Genomic DNA, 18,758 nt, shown 5'->3' with positions numbered 1-18,758 from the left:
ATTTATGTTACTTGCGTAATAGTTCCACTGCCCTGTGCAATAAAATCGAATTGCTGCAATCTGCCTGCACAGAGTACAGTAATGATAGATGAGGAAAAGGCTTGAAGGGACTGGTCAAAGGTCTTCCAAGTATTAAGAATGAGGAAAGATTTCTTGTATTAAGTGTGTTTCTACCGAGGACTTGTTTATGCTAATTTACCAGCTTGGAGTAGTGTACATCAACCATGAAGATCTGCTGGTGATTTTCTGTCGAGTATTACTATTGATAATACAACAACTGGGCAAAGGTAAATTGCACAGAAAGATTGAAAGCTAATTGCACAAATACAGAAATGTTCAGTTTACAAACATGCCTCTTGCTCAGTTTGCCGAGTGTAAAATGGGAGTGTATTCTTTTCTGAACAGCTGAAGAACCTGAGAGTTTGTCAGTGTTTTTTGGAAAGAGTTTCAGGTTCGTGTGCTCATATGACTTATCACATGGATGTTTTGGGAGAAAATGAAGCGCTGCAGCAGTTTTTCGAAGGTAAGAAGGTCTATGATTTTTTTTTAAACTCCAACTATCAATTTTAGAAAAGTTTTCTTTTTTTTTTGAAACTTGATTTTTTTGTGTATTCAGTGCAAAGTGGTCCTGCTTTTGGATGGCCATTTGGAATGGACAGAGAGTAGAATTTGAAAGGCTGGAGCAAGTTATAATATGCTAACACATGGAAGGGTGTATCCTGGTCATCTGAATTGCCAATTTACACTTTTTATCCCCTCTCCTCCATATGTTATGTCTTTGAAACACAATCCACCCTGTGTTATTTTCAACAAGCTGTACAGCTGGAGTTCATTGGGTGGTGGGGGGTTAGTTTCATTCTGTTCTTGGCAAAAAAAAAATGGTGAATTGTCATGGAGGATAGGAACAGATGGTAGGCCTACCTGAACAAATCATCTTGTTTCAGTTTATTGATATGGTTTTATTTTACTTCACTGCAAGCTACAGACTAATAGAAATCAGTTATACTGTATTAGGAAGAGAAATGTTTTCAATATTTTATTGTGTTCAGAAATAAACAAATCCAGAAGGAAGCCCAAACTGCATGACATCGAGCAAAGTAAAGGTTGAACACAATTAGCTAATATATTTGGTTCCTGTGATCATTTTTGCTTTGTGTAATGGAATGAAACCTCCATTAAAGCATGCCTGATCAAAGGTCAAAATCATAGTTTTAATATAAAAACTAAAAGGGGTACAGTGAGTGTTTTTATATCCATTTCTATGCCAGCATTGTCATGTATGTAACCATCATGCAACGATAATCTTCATGCAACTCCTGTACACTGTACTTATACCCTAGAAATGCACACCCTGACCACAGGGGGTGAACTTGTGGGAGACACTCCTCACCTGGGTTTCCAGGTATAAAAGGGGAGGTCCCACCCAGGGTCAGCACTCCTTGGTCCTGGGAATAAAGGTTAAGGTCACGCAGTGACTGTCTCTGCAGTACATGCCTCGTGTGAATTTGTAGTAAGGTGCAGGGACACTACATTTGGTGACGAGAAACGGGAATCACCGAACCACAAGGATGGCCACCAGTAGCACAGAGGAACGTTACTGTGTGGGTGAGGACTGGGACGACTTCATGAAGAGACTCCAGCAGAGCTTTGTCACAAAGGACTGGCTGGGAGCGGCTGCAGCTGACAAGCGGAGGGCACATCTACTGACCAGCTGCGGACCACAGACGTATGCGCTGATGAAAGACCTCGCACCCCAAAAGCCAGCGGACAAGTCCTTTGAAGAGCTCAGCCAGCTGATCAGTGAGCATCTCAAGCCGGCGAGTAGCGTACACATGGCCCGGCACCGGTTCTACACACACCGGCATCGGGAGGGACAAAACATCTCTGACTTCGTTGCGGACCTGCGGCGCTTGGTCAATCTTTAAGTTCACCGACGCCTGCAGGGGGAGATGGTAAGGGATTTCTTCATTGAGGGCATTAATCATGCCGAGATTTTCAGGAAGCTCAAAGAGACCAAGCACTTGACTTTAGAAGGGGTGGCGTTGATAGCTCAGACCTTCATGGCAGGGGAAGAGGAGACCAAGCTAATTTACGCACGCAGCCCTGGTCCCAACATGGCGATGGACTAGGGAGTTAACATGGTGAACACGACTTGGGACCCAGCAGGCAGGCAAGGGCATTTCGAAACTGCCCAGGCAGCAACAGACTTTAGGGTGGGCCCGCAACAGGGACAATGGAAAGGGGATCGGCAATTCACGTCATCTCGAGGAACAATGCGTCCCACGATGGGACCATTAACACCCACCATCAGAGTGCCTAGAAACAACCAAATGGGCAATCAGAGAGGAATGCCTGGTAACAGTCCTTTTGTTAACAACAATCTCAGCTCATGCTGGAGGTGCGGGGGTAGACATACTGCGAAAAGCTGCAGGTTTCAGCAATATACCTGTAGGATTTGTAACGTCAGTGGACACTTGGCCAGGATGTGCAAAAAGGCTGTAGCGAGGCTAATCTGCAATGCAGGATGATGCCTGGGGAAAAGCCATGGATGCTAAAGTTCAGCAGGTTCATGTGGCTAACGTCCACAGCTCATACACTAAAACGCACCCATGATGATCGTTTTATTGAATGGCATCCCAGTGTGCATGGAGCTGGATACGGGAGCTAGCCAGTCACTTATGAGCGCCCAATAATTTGAGAGACTATTGCCACACAGAGCTAGCAGGCCCAAACTGGAATGCATTGAGACACAGCTACGGACGTACACCAAAGAGATCATCCCAGTGCTAGGCAGTGCAAACTTGGTGGTAACACATAATGGATCACAGAACCAGCTGCCACTCTGGATTGTCCTGGGAAATGGCCCCGCACTCTTGGGGAGGAGTTGGCTAGCCAAGATGAATTGGAAATGGGGGGATGTGCACGCCATTTCATCTTTGGAGCGAAGTTCATGCTCACAAATCCTACAAAAATTCGGGTCACTGTTTCAACCCGGTGTCGGAACGTTCAAGGGCAATAAAGTGGTGATACGCATCACTCCGGACGCCAGAGCAGTGCACCACAAAGCCAGAGTATGTGATGCGTGAGAAAAATGAAAGTGAATTGGACAGGCTGCTCAGAGAGGGCATAATTTTGGCCGTTGAATTCAGCGACTGGGCAAGTCCCATCGTTCCTGTCCTTAAAGCAGTTGGCTCGGTCAGGATTTGTGGCGACGACAAAGCCACCATCAACCGAGTGTCGCTGCAAGACCAATACCCCTCCCGAGAGCGGCGGACCTTTTTGCCACGCTGGCAGGTGGCAAGCTGTTCATGAAGTTGGACCTCACTTCGGCCTACATGACCCAGGAACTGGCTGAAGAATCAAAGCTTCTGACCACCATCACGACGCACAAGGGATTATTTATCTACAACAGGTGTCTGTTTGGCATTCATTCGGCGGCAGCTATCTTTCAGAGAAACATGGAAAGCTTGCTCAAATCCATTCCTGGAACAATCGTATTCCAAGACGACATCCTTACAACGGGTCGAGACACCGAGGAACACCTCCACAACCTGGAGGAGGTGCTACTCCGACTGGACCGGGTAGGCTTGCGGTTGAAAAAGACCAAGTGTGTGTTTTTGGCCCCAGAGGTCGAGTTTTTGGGCAGGAGGGTTGCCGCAGACGGGGTCCAGCCCACTGAATCAAAAACGGAGGCGATCCGCCGGGCGCCCAGGCCCGGCAACACGTCGGAGTTGCGATCCTTCCTGGGACTTTTGAACTATTTCGGGAACTTTCTGCCGAACTTAAGCAAATTGTTGGAGCCGTTACACATGCTCCTCCGTAAAGGTTGTGAATGGCTTTGGGGGGACTGTCAAGAACGGGCTTTCAATAAGGCGAGGAACCTGCTGTGTTCTAACAAACTGTTGACTTTGTATGACCCCTGTTTAAAAAAAAAACTGGTTTTAACGTGCGATGCATCATCCTACGGGGTTGGATGTGTTGTGCAGCAGGGTAACGATGACGGCCGACTCCAACCGGTGGCTTATGCCTCCAGGTCACTCTCCCAGGCAGAGCGTGGGTACGGCATGGTCGAAAAGGAAGCACTCGCTTGTGTTTACGGTGTGAAAAAGATGCACCAGTACCTTTTCAATAGACGGTTCGAGCTAGAAACGGACCACAAGCCGTTAGCCTTGCTGTCGGACAACAGGGATGTTGTCAATGCCAATGCGTCAGCTCACATACAGCGTTGGGCTCTCACACTGGCTGCGTATGACTACACCATGCGGCACCGGCCAGGCACCGAATATTGCGCTGACGCGCTCAGCAGGCTCCCATTGGCCACCACTGAGGGGGCATCGGAGCAAAGCGCTGAGATGGTCATGGCCGTTGAGGCTTTTGACACAGCAGTCTCCTCCATTACAGCCCACCAGATCAAACTCGACCAACAGAGAACCTCTCCTATCCATGATAAAGAAATGTGTTCTGACTGGGGATTGGGCGCCTGCACACGGGGCGTGCCCCAAGGAGGTCAGACCGTTTCAGAGACGGATAAGCCCTCCATCCAAGCCGACTGCCTGCTATGGGGCAGCCGGATAGTCATGCCCCAGAAAGAAAGGGAAGCGTTCATCAGAGAACTCCACGGCGATCACCCTGGCATCGTGTTAATGAAGGCCATTGCCCTGCTGTAGTCACATGTATGGTGGCCGGGGATTGACTCAGAACTGGAACACTGGGTTCGCAGGTGCACGACGTGTGCCCAGCTGGGCAATGGCCCCAGGGAGGCCCCACTCAGTCCGTAGCCCTGGCACACCAGGCCATGGTCACGTATTCACGTAGACTATGTGGGCCTGTTCATGGGGAAAATGTTCCTGATCATTGTCGATGCATACTCGAAATGGATCGAGTGCATCTTATTAAACTCGTGCACGACATCCATCACCGTGGAGAGTCTGCGTACGGTTTTCGCGACCCACGGCTTGCCGGACATCCTGGTTAGCAACAATGGCCCGTGTTTCACCAGCCATGAATTCCAGGAGTTTATGTCGGGCAATGGTATCAAACACGTCCGGACAGCGCCGTTCAAGCCGGCTTCCAATGACCAGGCGGAACATGCGGTCCAAGTCATAAAACAGGGCATGCTACTCATCCAAGGACCCTCCCTTCAGTACCGCCTATTGCGCCTCCTGCTGGCCGACAGGTCCCGCCCACACTCGCTCATGGGAGTCCCGCCAGCGGAACTCCTCATGAAACGCACGCTTAAAACGCGACTGTCCCTCATTCACCCAGCCCTGGCGGACATTGTTGAGGGCAAGCGCCAGTCCCAAACCGAATTCCATGATCGAACCTCAAGGGGGAGGTGTATAGAAATGGATGACCCGGTATTTGTTCTTAACCATGCTTTGGGACCCAAGTGGCTTGAGGGCACAGTAATTGGCAAAGAAGGGAATAGGGTCATAGTGGTCAGACTAAACAATGGGCAGATATGCCGCAAACACTTGGACCAAGTAAAGAAAAGGTTCAGCCTAGAAACTGAGACGTGGCTCCAGGATGATCAGGGCTGGGAACTCAACATTCAGGAAGGATAGAATAAAAGGAAAAGGAGGTGGGGTAGCATTGCTGGTAAAAGAGGAGATTAATGCAATAGTTAGGAAAGACATTAGCTTGGATGATGTGGAATCTATATGGGTAGAGCTGCAGAACACCAAAGGGCAAAAAACGTTAGTAGGAGTTGTGTACAGACCTCCAAACAGTAGTAGTGATGTTGGGGAGGGCATCAAACAGGAAATTAGGGGTGCATGCAATAAAGGTGTAGCAGTTATAATGGGTGACTTTAATATGCACATAGATTGGGCTAGCCAAACTGGAAGCAATACGGTGGAGGAGGATTTCCTGAAGTGCATAAGGGATGGTTTTCTAGACCAATATGTCGAGGAACCAACTAGGGGGGAGGCCATCTTAGACTGGGTGTTGTGTAATGAGAGAGGATTAATTAGCAATCTCATTGTGCGAGGCCCCTTGGGGAAGAGTGACCATAATATGGTGGAATTCTGCATTAGGATGGAGAATGAAACAGTTAATTCAGAGACCATGGTCCAGAACTTAAAGAAGGGTAACTTTGAAGGTATGAGGCGTGAATTGGCTAGGATAGATTGGCGAATGATACTTAAGGGATTGACTGTGGATGGGCAATGGCAGACATTTAGAGACCGCATGGATGAATTACAACAATTGTACATTCCTGTCTGGCATAAAAATAAAAAAGGGAAGGTGGCTCAACCGTGGCTATCTAGGGAAATCAGGGATAGTATTAAAGCCAAGGAAGTGGCATACAAATTGGCCAGAAATAGCAGCGAACCTGGGGACTGGGAGAAATTTAGAACTCAGCAGAGGAGGACAAAGGGTTTGATTAGGGCAGGGAAAATGGAGTACGAGAAGGAGCTTGCAGGGAACATTAAGGCGGATTGCAAAAGTTTCTATAGGTATGTAAAGAGAAAAAGGTTAGTAAAGACAAATGTAGGTCCCCTGCAGTCAGAATCAGGGGAAGTCATAACAGGGAACAAAGAAATGGCAGACCAATTGAACAAGTACTTTGGTTCGGTATTCACTGAGGAGGACACAAACAACCTTCCGGATATAAAAGGGGTCAGAGGGTCTAGTAAGGAGGAGGAACTGAGGGAAATCTTTATTAGTCAGGAAATTGTGTTGGGGAAATTGATGGGATTGAAGGCCGATAAATCCCCAGGGCCTGATGGACTGCATCCCAGAGTACTTAAGGAGGTGGCCTTGGAAATAGCGGATACATTGACAGTCATTTTCCAACATTCCATTGACTCTGGATCAGTTCCTATCGAGTGGAGGGTAGCCAATGTACCCCCACTTTTTAAATAAGGAGGGAGAGAGAAAACAGGGAATTATAGACCGGTAAGCCTGACATTGGTAGTGTGTAAAATGATGGAATCAATTATTAAGGATGTCATAGCAGCGCATTTGGAAAATGGTGACATGATAGGTCCAAGTCAGCATGGATTTGTGAAAGGGAAATCATGCTTGACAAATCTTCTGGAATTTTTTGAGGATGTTTCCAGTAAAGTGGACAAAGGAGAACCAGTTGATGTGGTATATTTGGACTTTCAGAAGGCTTTCGACAAGGTCCCACACAAGAGATTAATGTGCAAAGTTAAAGCACATGGGATTGGGGGTAGTGTGCTGACGTGGATTGAGAACTGGTTGTCAGACAGGAAGCAAAGAGTAGGAGTAAGCGGGTACTTTTCAGAATGGCAGGCAGTGACTAGTGGGGTGCCGCAAGGTTCTGTGCTGGGGCCCCAGCTGTTTACATTGTACATTAATGATTTAGACGAGGGGATTAAATGCAGTATCTCCAAATTTGCGGATGACACTAAGTTGGGTGGCAGTGTGAGCTGCGAGGAGGATGCTATTAGGCTGCAGAGTGACTTGGATAGGTTAGGTGAGTGGGCAAATGCATGGCAGATGAAGTATAATGTGGATAAATGTGAGGTTATCCACTTTGGTGGTAAAAACAGAGAGACAGACTATTATCTGAATGGTGACAGATTAGGAAAAGGGAAGGTGCAACGAGACCTGGGTGTCATGGTACATCAGTCATTGAAGGTTGGCATGCTGGTACAGCAGGTGGTTAAGAAAGCAAATGGCATGTTGGCCTTCATAGCGAGGGGATTTGAGTACAGGGGCAGGGAGGTGTTGCTACAGTTGTACAGGGCCTTGGTGAGGCCACACCTGGGGTATTGTGTACAGTTTTGGTCTCTTAACTTGAGGAAGGACATTCTTGCTATTGAGGGAGTGCAGTGAAGATTCACCAGACTGATTCCCGGGATGGTGGGACTGACCTATCAAGAAAGACTGGATCAACTGGGCTTGTATTCACTGGAGTTCAGAAGAATGAGAGAGGACCTCATGGAAACGTTTAAAATTCTGATGGGTTTAGACAGGTTAGATGCAGGAAGAATGTTCCCAATGTTGGGGAAGTCCAGAACCAGGGGTCACAGTCTGAGGATAAGGGGTAAGCCATTTAGGACCGAGATGAGGAGAAACTTCTTCACCCAGAGAGTGGTGAACCTGTGGAATTCTCTACCACAAAGTAGTTGAGGCCAATTCACTAAATATATTCAAAAGGGAGTTAGATGAAGTCCTTACTACTCGGGGGATCAAAGGTTATGGCGAGAAAGCAGGAAGGGGGTACTGAAGTTTCATGTTCAGCCATGAACTCATTGAATGGCGGTGCAGGCTAGAAGGGCTGAATGGCCTGCTCCTGCACCTATTTTCTATGTTTCTATGAACCTATAGAAGAGCATGAGATGTCACCCACACCACTGCCAGTGGATGAGCAGCAAGGACAGTCCACAGCTTGCACAGTCCCTGCGGACAGCCCGGACAGGCCGAAATCACCTCGGGTGACAGAGACGCATAGCGAGGCTCAGCCACCAGAGCTCCAACTGTGGCGCTCCACGGGAGAGTGTCGACCACCTGAAAGACTTAACCTTTGACACAAAAAGACGCAAGGGGGGGGGGAGGTGATGTCATGTATGTAACCATCATGCAACGGTAATCTTCATGTAACTGTAACCTTCATACAACTCCTGTACACTGTACTTGTACCCTAGAAATGCACACCCTGACCACAGGGGGTGAACTTGTGGGAGACACTCCTCATCTGGGTTTCCAGGTATAAAAGGGGACGTCCCACCCAGGGTCAGCACTCCTTGGTCCTGGGAATAAAGGTTAAGGTCACGTAGTGACTGTGTCTGCAGTACATGCCTCGTGTGAATTTGTAGTAAGGTGCAGGGACACTACAAGCTTGATAACAAAAGTGACAGTATAATTCCAGAATCGGGTCCTAATCCAACACTATGATAACTGTTGTGAGTTTTCCTGGGGGAGCTTGTATCATGATCTTGACAAAGAGGAAGTATAACTGCAGCATAGTATCAGAGAGGGTTTAGAAAGTGCTCTGGGTCCCTTGGAGCTCCTGGCACTTTATAGGAACATAGGAAAGTATAGAAAAGATTATACAATCCATCTGTCCAATCCTGAAAACGAATGCCCCTCAAACGCCCATTCCTGCGAATATCTATACAATTCTCCCTTACATTTTTCCACATCATCTGCCCTCTGTTCTTACAGAGCTGTCCATTCCACACATCCACCACCCTCTGTGTAAAATAGCTAACTCTAAATTCACTCGGCACCTTCCCTAGAATAAGGAAGAAACTTAGGCCCCAAGTTTCTACATGATTTGCTCCTGATTTTTAGGAGCAACTGGTGTAGAACGGAGTATCTTAGAAATCGGAATTCTCCACATTTAGTTTGCTCCAGTTCTAGTCAGTTAGAACAGTTTCACTTTGGAACAGAATTTTTTTTTCAAAAGGGGGCGTGTCCGGCCACTTACGCCTGATTTCAAAGTTTCGTGAGTGAAAACTTACTCCAAACTAACTTAGAATGGAGTAAGTGAAGATTTTTGTACGCTCTAAAAAAACCTTGTCTACACTTTAGAAAATCAGGCGTAGGTTACAAATTAGGCGTAGGGAACGAGGTGGGGGGGTGGAGGGGGGGGAAGGGAAGTCATTAAATTGTACAATCAATCCTTAGTTATACTTATACAAATATTATACAAATAAATCCAATCTGAATAAAAATTTATAAGCAAAGAAAAGATTAAATAAACCATGTTCCTACCTGTGTGAAAGTGCTTCAGGCAGGCCTTTCATGTTGGAGACAGGCAGCGGTGTGGCGTCAGTGTCTCGACAGCAGCGGCAGCAAGCTTCGAGCTGAGCTGCAGTGCTTGAGGCAGGCCTTCATTCTCTTCGTGGCTGGCCGCGAAGCAGCAGCACCGGACGGACCCGAGGCCATTTGGCCACGAGATATCAGTGGCTGGCCGGCAGCCGAAGAATCAGCGGACCGACGTGAGGCTATTCGGCCATGAGATAGCAGCGGCGTCAGTGGCTGGCCGGCAGCCGAAGATACAGCAGCAGCCTTCGAGCTGTGAGAGGGACTGAGGCCATTTGGACAGGGAGAGGCAGCCACATCGACAGTTTTAGATTTAAATTTGCAGAATGGGTGCTGCATTGTCAACACCACGGATTATTGCAAAGTTGAATTGGCACTCTTATTTCTCCAAACACACAGTCCTTAATTTGCATGCACCAATGCAGCACCGGTTCTGCAAGTTTAGCTGTGAAATGCTGAACTCACTGATTTCAGCAGGTGATTTATTCAGCAGTGCTGCTAAAAGCACTCCCTCACACACAGAAATATCAAAAAAAAATTAAATTACAAGCCTTTGCAGGGGTCCAAGAAACAAATCTTCACTTTTTCTGCAGTATTTTTAAAAATGGCCGAGTGCCAATGTTTGTGTGAGACTGCGCGTGCGCGCACGCTCCAACGCGCACACGCAGGGTTGCCGGCACCATGAAGGCCAATTTAAATTGTACCCGCCCCCTACTACTTAGAAAATCGGCGCGAGTGTTAGGCTCCGCCCCCTGCTGCGAAGAGCGCGCCACGCCAAGCAGACATCGAGCTCCAAGGAGCTCGAGAATATCGGACTTTTTTTTAGGCGCAGTTTTCGGCGCGAAAAACAGGCGCCCAGCTCGGAGGTGCGCTGTTTTCGCCGCGGCACGAAACTTGGGGCCTTAGACTATTTAATCCTATCTCTCGGTTGTCATTGAAGTTTTATTTTCCTCCCCATTATCAGTCTTGTCACATCTGCCGTACTTCAAAAGAAAACCTGTCTAATTATTGCTTAGATTTTTGACTTGTCACTATTGATGACGACTTCCATCATTGGTGATTTGGTAGAAGCTGATAGGATGGTAATTGACTGGGTTGAATGCACATTGTTGGGAAGATGTCAACGTCATAGCTGCACTGGAATAGGTTGGCTAGGAGACCAGCTAGTTTTGCTGTGTAAGTTTTTAACACTAGAGCAGACGTATAGCCTTTACTGTGTCCAGTATAGTCAGCTGCTTAATGTCGATGCAGAATTAATCAAATTGGCTGGACACTGCGCTCTATGATGGCGCCTTTAGAGGAGGTCAAGTAGGATTGTTCACTTGGCACTTTTGGCAGAAGTTGCTTGTTTGAACACTTCACACTTGTCTCTTGCACTTGTGTGCTAGGCTGCACCATGGTTGAGGTTGGGAATGTTCATGAAGTATACTTCTCCCATTAGTTGGCTGATTATCCACCACCATTCTTGACTTTGCTCTCATCTGTTGGTTGTAGAAATGCATAGCTTTGTCTATAACCTCTGCTTTTGATGTTTAGCATGGAGGTTGCCCTTCTTTATAGCTTTACTAGGTTGGTTCCTCATTGTAAGGTATGCATCGTGCTGCTTCTACACTCCGCTTGGAACAAGGGTTTCATCCATCAACTATTCCAGAGTAAAAATACCCAGCTATCTGAGCCTATTGTGATAGCTGAGTTTTAAATAGCAACAACATCTTGTATTTATATAGAGCCTTTAACGTAATAAAAACGTCCCAAGGCGCATCACAGCAGTGTTCTGAAATAAAATTTGACACCGAACCACATAAGGAGAATTTAGGAAAAGCTTTGTCAAAGAGGCAGGTTTTAAGGAGCATCTTAAAGAAGGAAAGGGAGGTGGAGGTGTTTAGGGAGGGAATTGCAGAGCTTAGGACCTTGACAGCTGAAGGCACGGCCACCAGTGGTTGAGCGATTATAATCAGGGATGCTCGAGGGGCCAGAATTAGAGGTTCGCAGATATCTCGGGAGTGGGTGGTAGGGAAGAGAGGGGCAGTTGTGGGGCCGGAGGATATTACAGAGATGGGGAGAGGGGTGAGGCAATGGAGGTGTTTGAAAACAAGGATGAGAATTTTAAAATCAAGGCGTTGCTTAATCGGGAGCCAATGTCGGTCAGCGAGCACAGGGGTGATGAGTGAACGGAACATGGTGCAAGTTAGGATATGAGCAGCAGAAGTTTGTATGACCTCAAAATTATGTAGGGTAGAAAATGGGAGGCCAGCCAGGACTGAAACAGTCAAGTCGAGAGGTAACAAAGGCATGCATGAGGGTTTCAGCAGCAGATGATCTGAGGAAAGGGCAGAGTCGGGAGACGTTAGTGCTACAGAGGTGGAAATAGACTATTTTAGTTATGCCGCAGATATGTGATTGAAAGCTCATTTCACGGTCAAATATGACACCAAAGTGATGCTAGGGAGAGGAATGAGTCAATGGCTAGGGAACCGAGTTTATGGTAGGGACCTTTTTTATTATTCGTTCTGGGATGTGGGCGTCGCTGGCAAGACCAGCATTTATTGCCCATAGCTAACTACCCTTGAGAAGATGGTGGTGAACCGCCGCCTTGAACTGCTGCAGTCCTTGTGGTGAAGGTACTCCCACAGTGCTGTTAGGGAGGGAATTCCAGGATTTTGACCCAGCGACGATGAAGGACGGATGATATATTTCCAAGTCAGGATGGTGTGTAATGTGGAGGGGAACTTGCAGGTGATGGTGCTCCCATGCGCCTGCTACCCTTGTCCTTCCTAGGTGGTAGAGGTTGCGGGTTTGGGAGGTGCTGCTGATGAAGCCTTGGCGAGTTGTTGCAGTGCATCTTTTAGATGGTTCACACTGCAGTCACCATGTGCCGGTGGTGGAGGGAGTGAATGTTGAAGGTGGTGGATGAGGTGTCAATCAAGTGGGCTGCTTTGTCCTGGGTGGTGTCGAGCTTCTTGAGTATTGTTGGAGCTGCACTCATCCAGGCAAGTGGAGAATATTCCATCACACACCTGATTTGTGCCTTGTAGATGGTGGAAAGGCTTTGAGGAGTCCGGAGGTGAGACGCTCACCAGAATACCCAGCCTCTGACCTTCTCTTGTTGCCACAGTATTTATGTGGCTGGTCTAGTTAAGTTTGTGGGGTTAATAGTGACCCCAGGATGTTGATGGTGGGGGATTCGGCGATGGTAATCCCATTGAATACCAAGGGGGGGGGGGGTGGTTAGACTCTTGCTTGTTGGAGATAGTCATTGCCTGGCACTTGTGTGGCGCGAATGTTACTTGCCACTTATCAACCCAAGCCTGAATGTCGACCAGGTCTTGCTGCATGCGAGCACGGACTGCTTCATTTTCTGATGAGTTGCGAATGGAACAGAACACTGCAATCATCAGCAAAAATCCCCACTTCTGATCTTATGATGAAAGGAAGGTCATTGATGAATAAGCTGAAGATCGTTGGGCCAAGGATACTGCCCTGAGGAACTCCTGCAGCGATATCCTGGGGCTAGGATGATTAACTTCCAGCAACCATAGCCATCTTCCTTTGTGCTAGGTATAACTCCAGTAGAGAGTTTTCCCTCTGATTTCCATTGACTTCAATTTTACTCGGGCTTCTTGATGCCACACTCGGTCAAAGATGTCAAGAGCAGTCACTCTCACCTCATCTCTGGAATTCAGCTCTTTTGTCCATGCTTGGACCAAGGCTGTAATGAGGTTTGGAGCCATGTGATCCTGGCAGAACCCAAACTGAGCATTGGTGAGCAGGTTATTGGTGAGTAAGTGCCGTTTGATAGCACTGTCGACGACACCTTGCATCACTTTGCTGCTGATTGAGAGTAGACTAATGGGGTGGTAATTGGCCGGATTGAATTTGTCCTACTTTTTGTGGACAGGACATACCTGGGCAGTTTTCCACATTGTCGATAGATGCCAGTATTGTAGCTGTACTGGAACAACTTGGCTAGAGGCGCAGCTAGTTCTGGAGCACAAGTCTTCAGCATGACAACCGGGATGTTGTTGGGGCCCATTGCCTTTGCTGTATCCAGTGTGCTCAGCCGCTTCTTGATATCACGTGGAGTGAATCGCATTGGCTGGAGACTGGCTTCTATGATGATGATGAGAGCCTCAGCAGGAGGCCAATATGAATCATCCACTCGGCACTTCTGTCTGAAGTTGGTTGCAAATGCTTCAGCCTTGTCTTTTGCACTTGCCTGCTGGGCTCCGCCATCATTGAGGATGGAGCCGCCTCCTCCTGTTAGTTGTTTACTAATCCACCACTATTCACGACTGGATGTGGCAGGACTGCAGAGCTTTGGTCTGATTTGATTATGGGATCGCTTAGCTCTGTTTATGGCATGCTGCTTCCACTACTTAGCATGCATGTAGTCCTGTGTTTACAAAAGTAAGTAATCCCCTTCAACAGATCTATCTACATAGTTTTAAAAAAAATCCTTTTGGATTGCTCCTGCTGCTACATATTAACCTTTCAACAGACATCTTCGAACAATCATTTTGGTTATGTGACGTATTTCTAGAATTTCTACATGATTTATAAACAATTTGCATTTATATAGCACCTTTATATAGTAGAAAAAAGGCAAGGACACATCAGACAAAAATAGACGTTGAGCCAATTAGAAAGGATGAGCAAAGTTTGGTCAGAGGTGGGTTTTAAAGATGGGCTTAAAAGGAGAGGGAGGTGGAGGGGTTTTAGGGAGGGAATTCCAGAGTGTTCTTGCCGGTTGGGTTTAAATATTTATTGTTTAACGGACGTAAATCTTTGTCCCTGTGAGTGGGCGCGGGGGTTTGCTGCTGTGATTGGCGGGGGGGGGACAATAGATCAGTATATGGGGAATATGAGGTGCGATGATTGCGGCAGAGGAGCAGCGACGAGATCGTGGCGGAGGTGCGGCGAATGAGGGTACGGGGCCCAGAAGAACCGAGGGCCCAGGGGCAGCACGGACCAGCCCACATGTTGATATGTGCGCGCACTAGATCCTTGCAGCAGAGCAAGTCTCTAGTCGTCCTGGTTAATCCTTGCCACTGGATAAAGGCCTAGCTCAGTCAAGCCCGTGTAGTGGCTGATATGCAATGGTCACCATACGTTAAAAACATCCACGCACAGGCATCTTCCACCCCTTCAATTGAGTTCAGGACTGGAATATCGGGTCCTTCATTAAAACATCTGTGAACCCATATGAAAGCAAGTCATCCTTGTTCGAGGGACTTCCTATGATGATGATGATGATGAGTCCTGTGTTGCAGCTTCCTCAGGTTGGTACCTCATTTTTAGGCAATGGCTTCGGTCTTCCCATTATTTAATTAGAGGAAATTTCTGTTCATCCAGCACTGGATGTTGGACAAGCAGTCTGACAATTTAGAGACAGTGGAGGGGTCTGTTATGTATGTGACTATGTAATACTTGCCACCAGAGGGCGCGACTGTTGGAGTCCTAATGGTCACCTGCACACACGTGCAGGGCCAGTATAAAAGGTTGGCTGCCATGTTGTTTAGGCACTCTGGAGTTGTAATAAAGAAAACTAAGGTCACACTAAGTTTAGCTCACAGTACTTGGCCTTGTGGAGTTCTTGTATACCTAACAGGGTCGAGAGAAATGGTGGTGAGGTAGAGCTGGGTGTCGTCAGAGTACACGTGGAAACTGATGCTTTGTATTCAGATAATGTCACCTAGGTATTAATGTCACCTTGATATTAATGTCACCTAGGTCTTCCTCTGAACCTTGTATTAGGCCTCTATTATCTTCCAGTTATGAGGGGACCAGAACTGGGCACAGTATTCTTGATAGGAACGAATCAAGGTCTTGCACAAAGATTCTATGCTGCTCCTTGTTTTATATTGGATACTCCTAGCTATACATGCTAGTACTCTATTTGCTTTTGCTATAGCTTTTTGGCACTGCACATGGACTTTGAGCCATAGGCACTATAAAATCTCGGTATCTTTCCCTCTCAATAGACTTCAATTTAGATTCCAGCATAGTAAATACATGTCTGTCATTAGCCCTACCCACATACATTATACAACAGTTATCAACATTAAATACCATCTGTCAGATGCAGGCCCATTCCCCTTCGCATCGAGATCAGATTGTGATTGTTGTTTCTCAAGGATTTGTGCACCAGCACAAAATTTATGTCATTCGTGAAGTTGTAGGCAGTAACCCCAATTACTTCAGATCATTGCAACAGCTTAACACCAATCCTTGTTGTGCTCCGCTTATAACGAGTCTCCATTTGGAGCCGCTACCATTGATGAGAGCTTTCTGTCTACAGGAACGCAACCAATTCCCGATCCAACCAAGATCCGCTCAATAATCCCACGGACTCTATTTCATATAATAAGCTATTGTGAAGCACACTGTCAAAATCTTTTTGAAAGTCTAAATATATAATGTCAACTGGGCTACCTTTATCTATTAACCTAGCAACCTCCTCGAAGAATTCAACCAGATTGATGAGACCTTTTTCAGAAGCAATGTTGCGTGTCCCTACGAACCCTTTCTCTGTCACGGTAGTCATACAGAGCATCCCTAATAATCTCTTCTCCCAACTTTCCAACAATTAACAGGCCTCTAATTTCCTGGTTCTGCCGGTTGGCCTTTTTGAATATCGGTACAACATGTGCCTCCCTCCAGTCATCGGGACAATCCCAGACATCAGCAAACCATCGCACATGTGAGCAAACACAACTTGCATTTCTTCCAGCAACTTTTGGTAAATGCCATCTGGACAAGCAGCTCGTTCTGATTTAAGGCCCCTTATTCTGTTCAAGAATGGTTCTGCCTCTACTTTAACATTAGCAGCATTAATGTCAACCACACACTCCATTAGTGATAACTAGGAGTAAAAGACTGATGCAAAGTAGCCATTAGAACCTCTGCCATGCCCTGGTAGTCCGCTTGGTTCTGCCCTGAGGAATCCTTTAGCAGCCCAACCCGGTCCTTTATTGTCCTCTTACTCCTAACATAACGAAGAAAGCATTTACAATTGCTACCACAATTATCCACAGCCCACTTTCCTACTGACTTTTTGGCTTTTGGGGGCTTTTTAACAGCTTTTCTGACCTTAAACTAAGCATAATACTTATCCCTATTCTCTTGAGAATCTCTGAGTGAGATTACTAATTTAGTGACAATTAAAAAGAAATTTGATTCTGGGATGTTGGCGTCGCTGGCAAAGCCAGCATATATTGCCCATCTCTAATTGCTCGTGAGAAGGTAGTGGTGAGCCACCGCTGCAGTCCATGTGATGAAGGTACTCCCATAGTGCTGGTAGGGAGGGAGTTCCAGGATTTTGACCCAGCAATGATGAAGGAACGGCGATATATATCCAAGTCAGGATGGTATGTAACTTGGAGGGCAACTCGCAGGTGCTGATGTTCCTATCCGTCTGCTGTCCTGGTCCTTGTCGTAGATGGTAGAGATCGTGGGTTTGGGAGGTGCTGCCGAAGAAGCCTTGGCGAGTTGCTGCAGTGCATCTTGTCATAGAGATGTAGAAATATAGAAAATAGGTGCAGGAGTAGGCCATTCGGCCCTTCGAGCCTGCACCGCCATTCAATGAGTTCATGGCTGAACATGCAACTTCAGTACCCCATTCCTGCTTTCTCGCCATACCCCTTGATCCCCCTAGTAGTAAGGATTACATCTCACTCCTTTTTGAATATATTTAGTGAATTGGCCTCAACAACTTTCTGTGGTAGAGAATTCCACAGATTCACCACTCTCTGGGTGAAGAAGTTTCTCCTCATCTCGGTCCTAAATGGCTTACCACTTATCCTTAGAATGGTTCTGGACTTCCCCAACATTGGGAACATTCTTCCTGCATCTAACCTGTCTAAACCCATCAGAATTTTAAACGTTTCTATGAGATCCCCTCTCATTCTTCTGAACTCCAGTGAATACAAGCCCAGTTGATCCAGTCTTTCTTCATATGTCAGTCCCGCCATCCTGGGAATCAGTCTGGTGAACCTTCCCTGCACTCTCTCAATAGCAAGAATGTCCTTCCTCAAATTAGGAGACCAAAACTGTACACAATACTCCAGGTGTGGCCTCACCAAGGCCCTGTACAACTGTAGTAACACCTCCCTGCCCCTGTACTCAAATCCCCTCGCTATGAAGGCCAACATGCCATTTGCTTTCTTAACCGCCTGCATGCCAACCTTCAATGACTGATGTACCATGACACCCAGGTCTCGTTGCACCTCCCTTTTTCCTAATCTGTCATCATTCAGATAATAGTCTGTCTCTCTGTTTTTACAACCAAAGTGGATAACCTCACATTTATCCACATTATATTTCATCTGCCATGCATTTGCCCATTCACCTAACCTATCCAAGTCACTCTGCAGCCTCATAGCATCCTTCTCGCAGCTCACACTGCCACCCAACTTAGCGTCATCCGCAAATTTGGAGATACTACATTTAATCCCCTCATCTAAATCATTAATGTACAGTGTAAACAGCTGGGGCCCCAGCACAGAACCTTGCGGTACCCCACTAGTCACTGCCTGCCATTCTGAAAAGTACCCATTTACTCCTATTCTTTGCTTCCTGTCTGACAACCAGTTCTCAATCCATGTCAGCACACTATCCCCAATCCCATGTGCTTTAACTTTGCACATTAATCTCTTGTGTGGGACCTTGTCGAAAGCCTTCTGAAAGTCCAAATATACCACATCAACTGGTTCTCCCTTGTCCACTCTACTGAAAACATCCTCAAAAAATTCCAGAAGATTTGTCAAGCATGATTTCCCTTTCACAGGTCCAAGTCAGCATGGATTTATCATGTCACCTCTTTCCAAATGCGCTGCTATGACATCCTTAATAATTGATTCCATCATTTTACCCACTACCGATGTCAGGCTGACCGGTTTATAATTCCCTGTTTTCTCTCTCCCTCTTTTTTAAAAAGTGGGGTTACATTGGTTATCCTCCACTCCATAGGAACTGATCCAGAGTCTATGGACTGTTGGAAAATAACTGTCAATGCATCC

The 18,758-nt window shown here is 46.8% G+C and overlaps 1 protein-coding gene across 1 annotated transcript in view; it reads left to right on the top strand.

Moving 5' to 3' along the window:
- The first annotated feature begins 393 nt into the window (after positions 1-393).
- The window catches only part of LOC139281428 (myelin regulatory factor-like protein), a 103,769-nt gene continuing 85,404 nt past the window's right edge, over positions 394-18,758 (top strand). Inside the window, exon 1 of the mRNA XM_070901589.1 lies at positions 394-523. Within this exon, the coding sequence (XP_070757690.1) occupies positions 466-523 (58 nt within the window). The 5' untranslated portion in view covers positions 394-465. The remainder of the gene's footprint in view (positions 524-18,758) is intronic.

This window comes from Pristiophorus japonicus, chromosome 15 (genome assembly GCF_044704955.1).
Source record: "Pristiophorus japonicus isolate sPriJap1 chromosome 15, sPriJap1.hap1, whole genome shotgun sequence".
Classification (NCBI taxonomy): domain Eukaryota; kingdom Metazoa; phylum Chordata; class Chondrichthyes; family Pristiophoridae; genus Pristiophorus; species Pristiophorus japonicus.
Note: the sequence above shows the minus strand (reverse complement) of the source record. Positions and strands in the feature narration are given on the sequence as shown.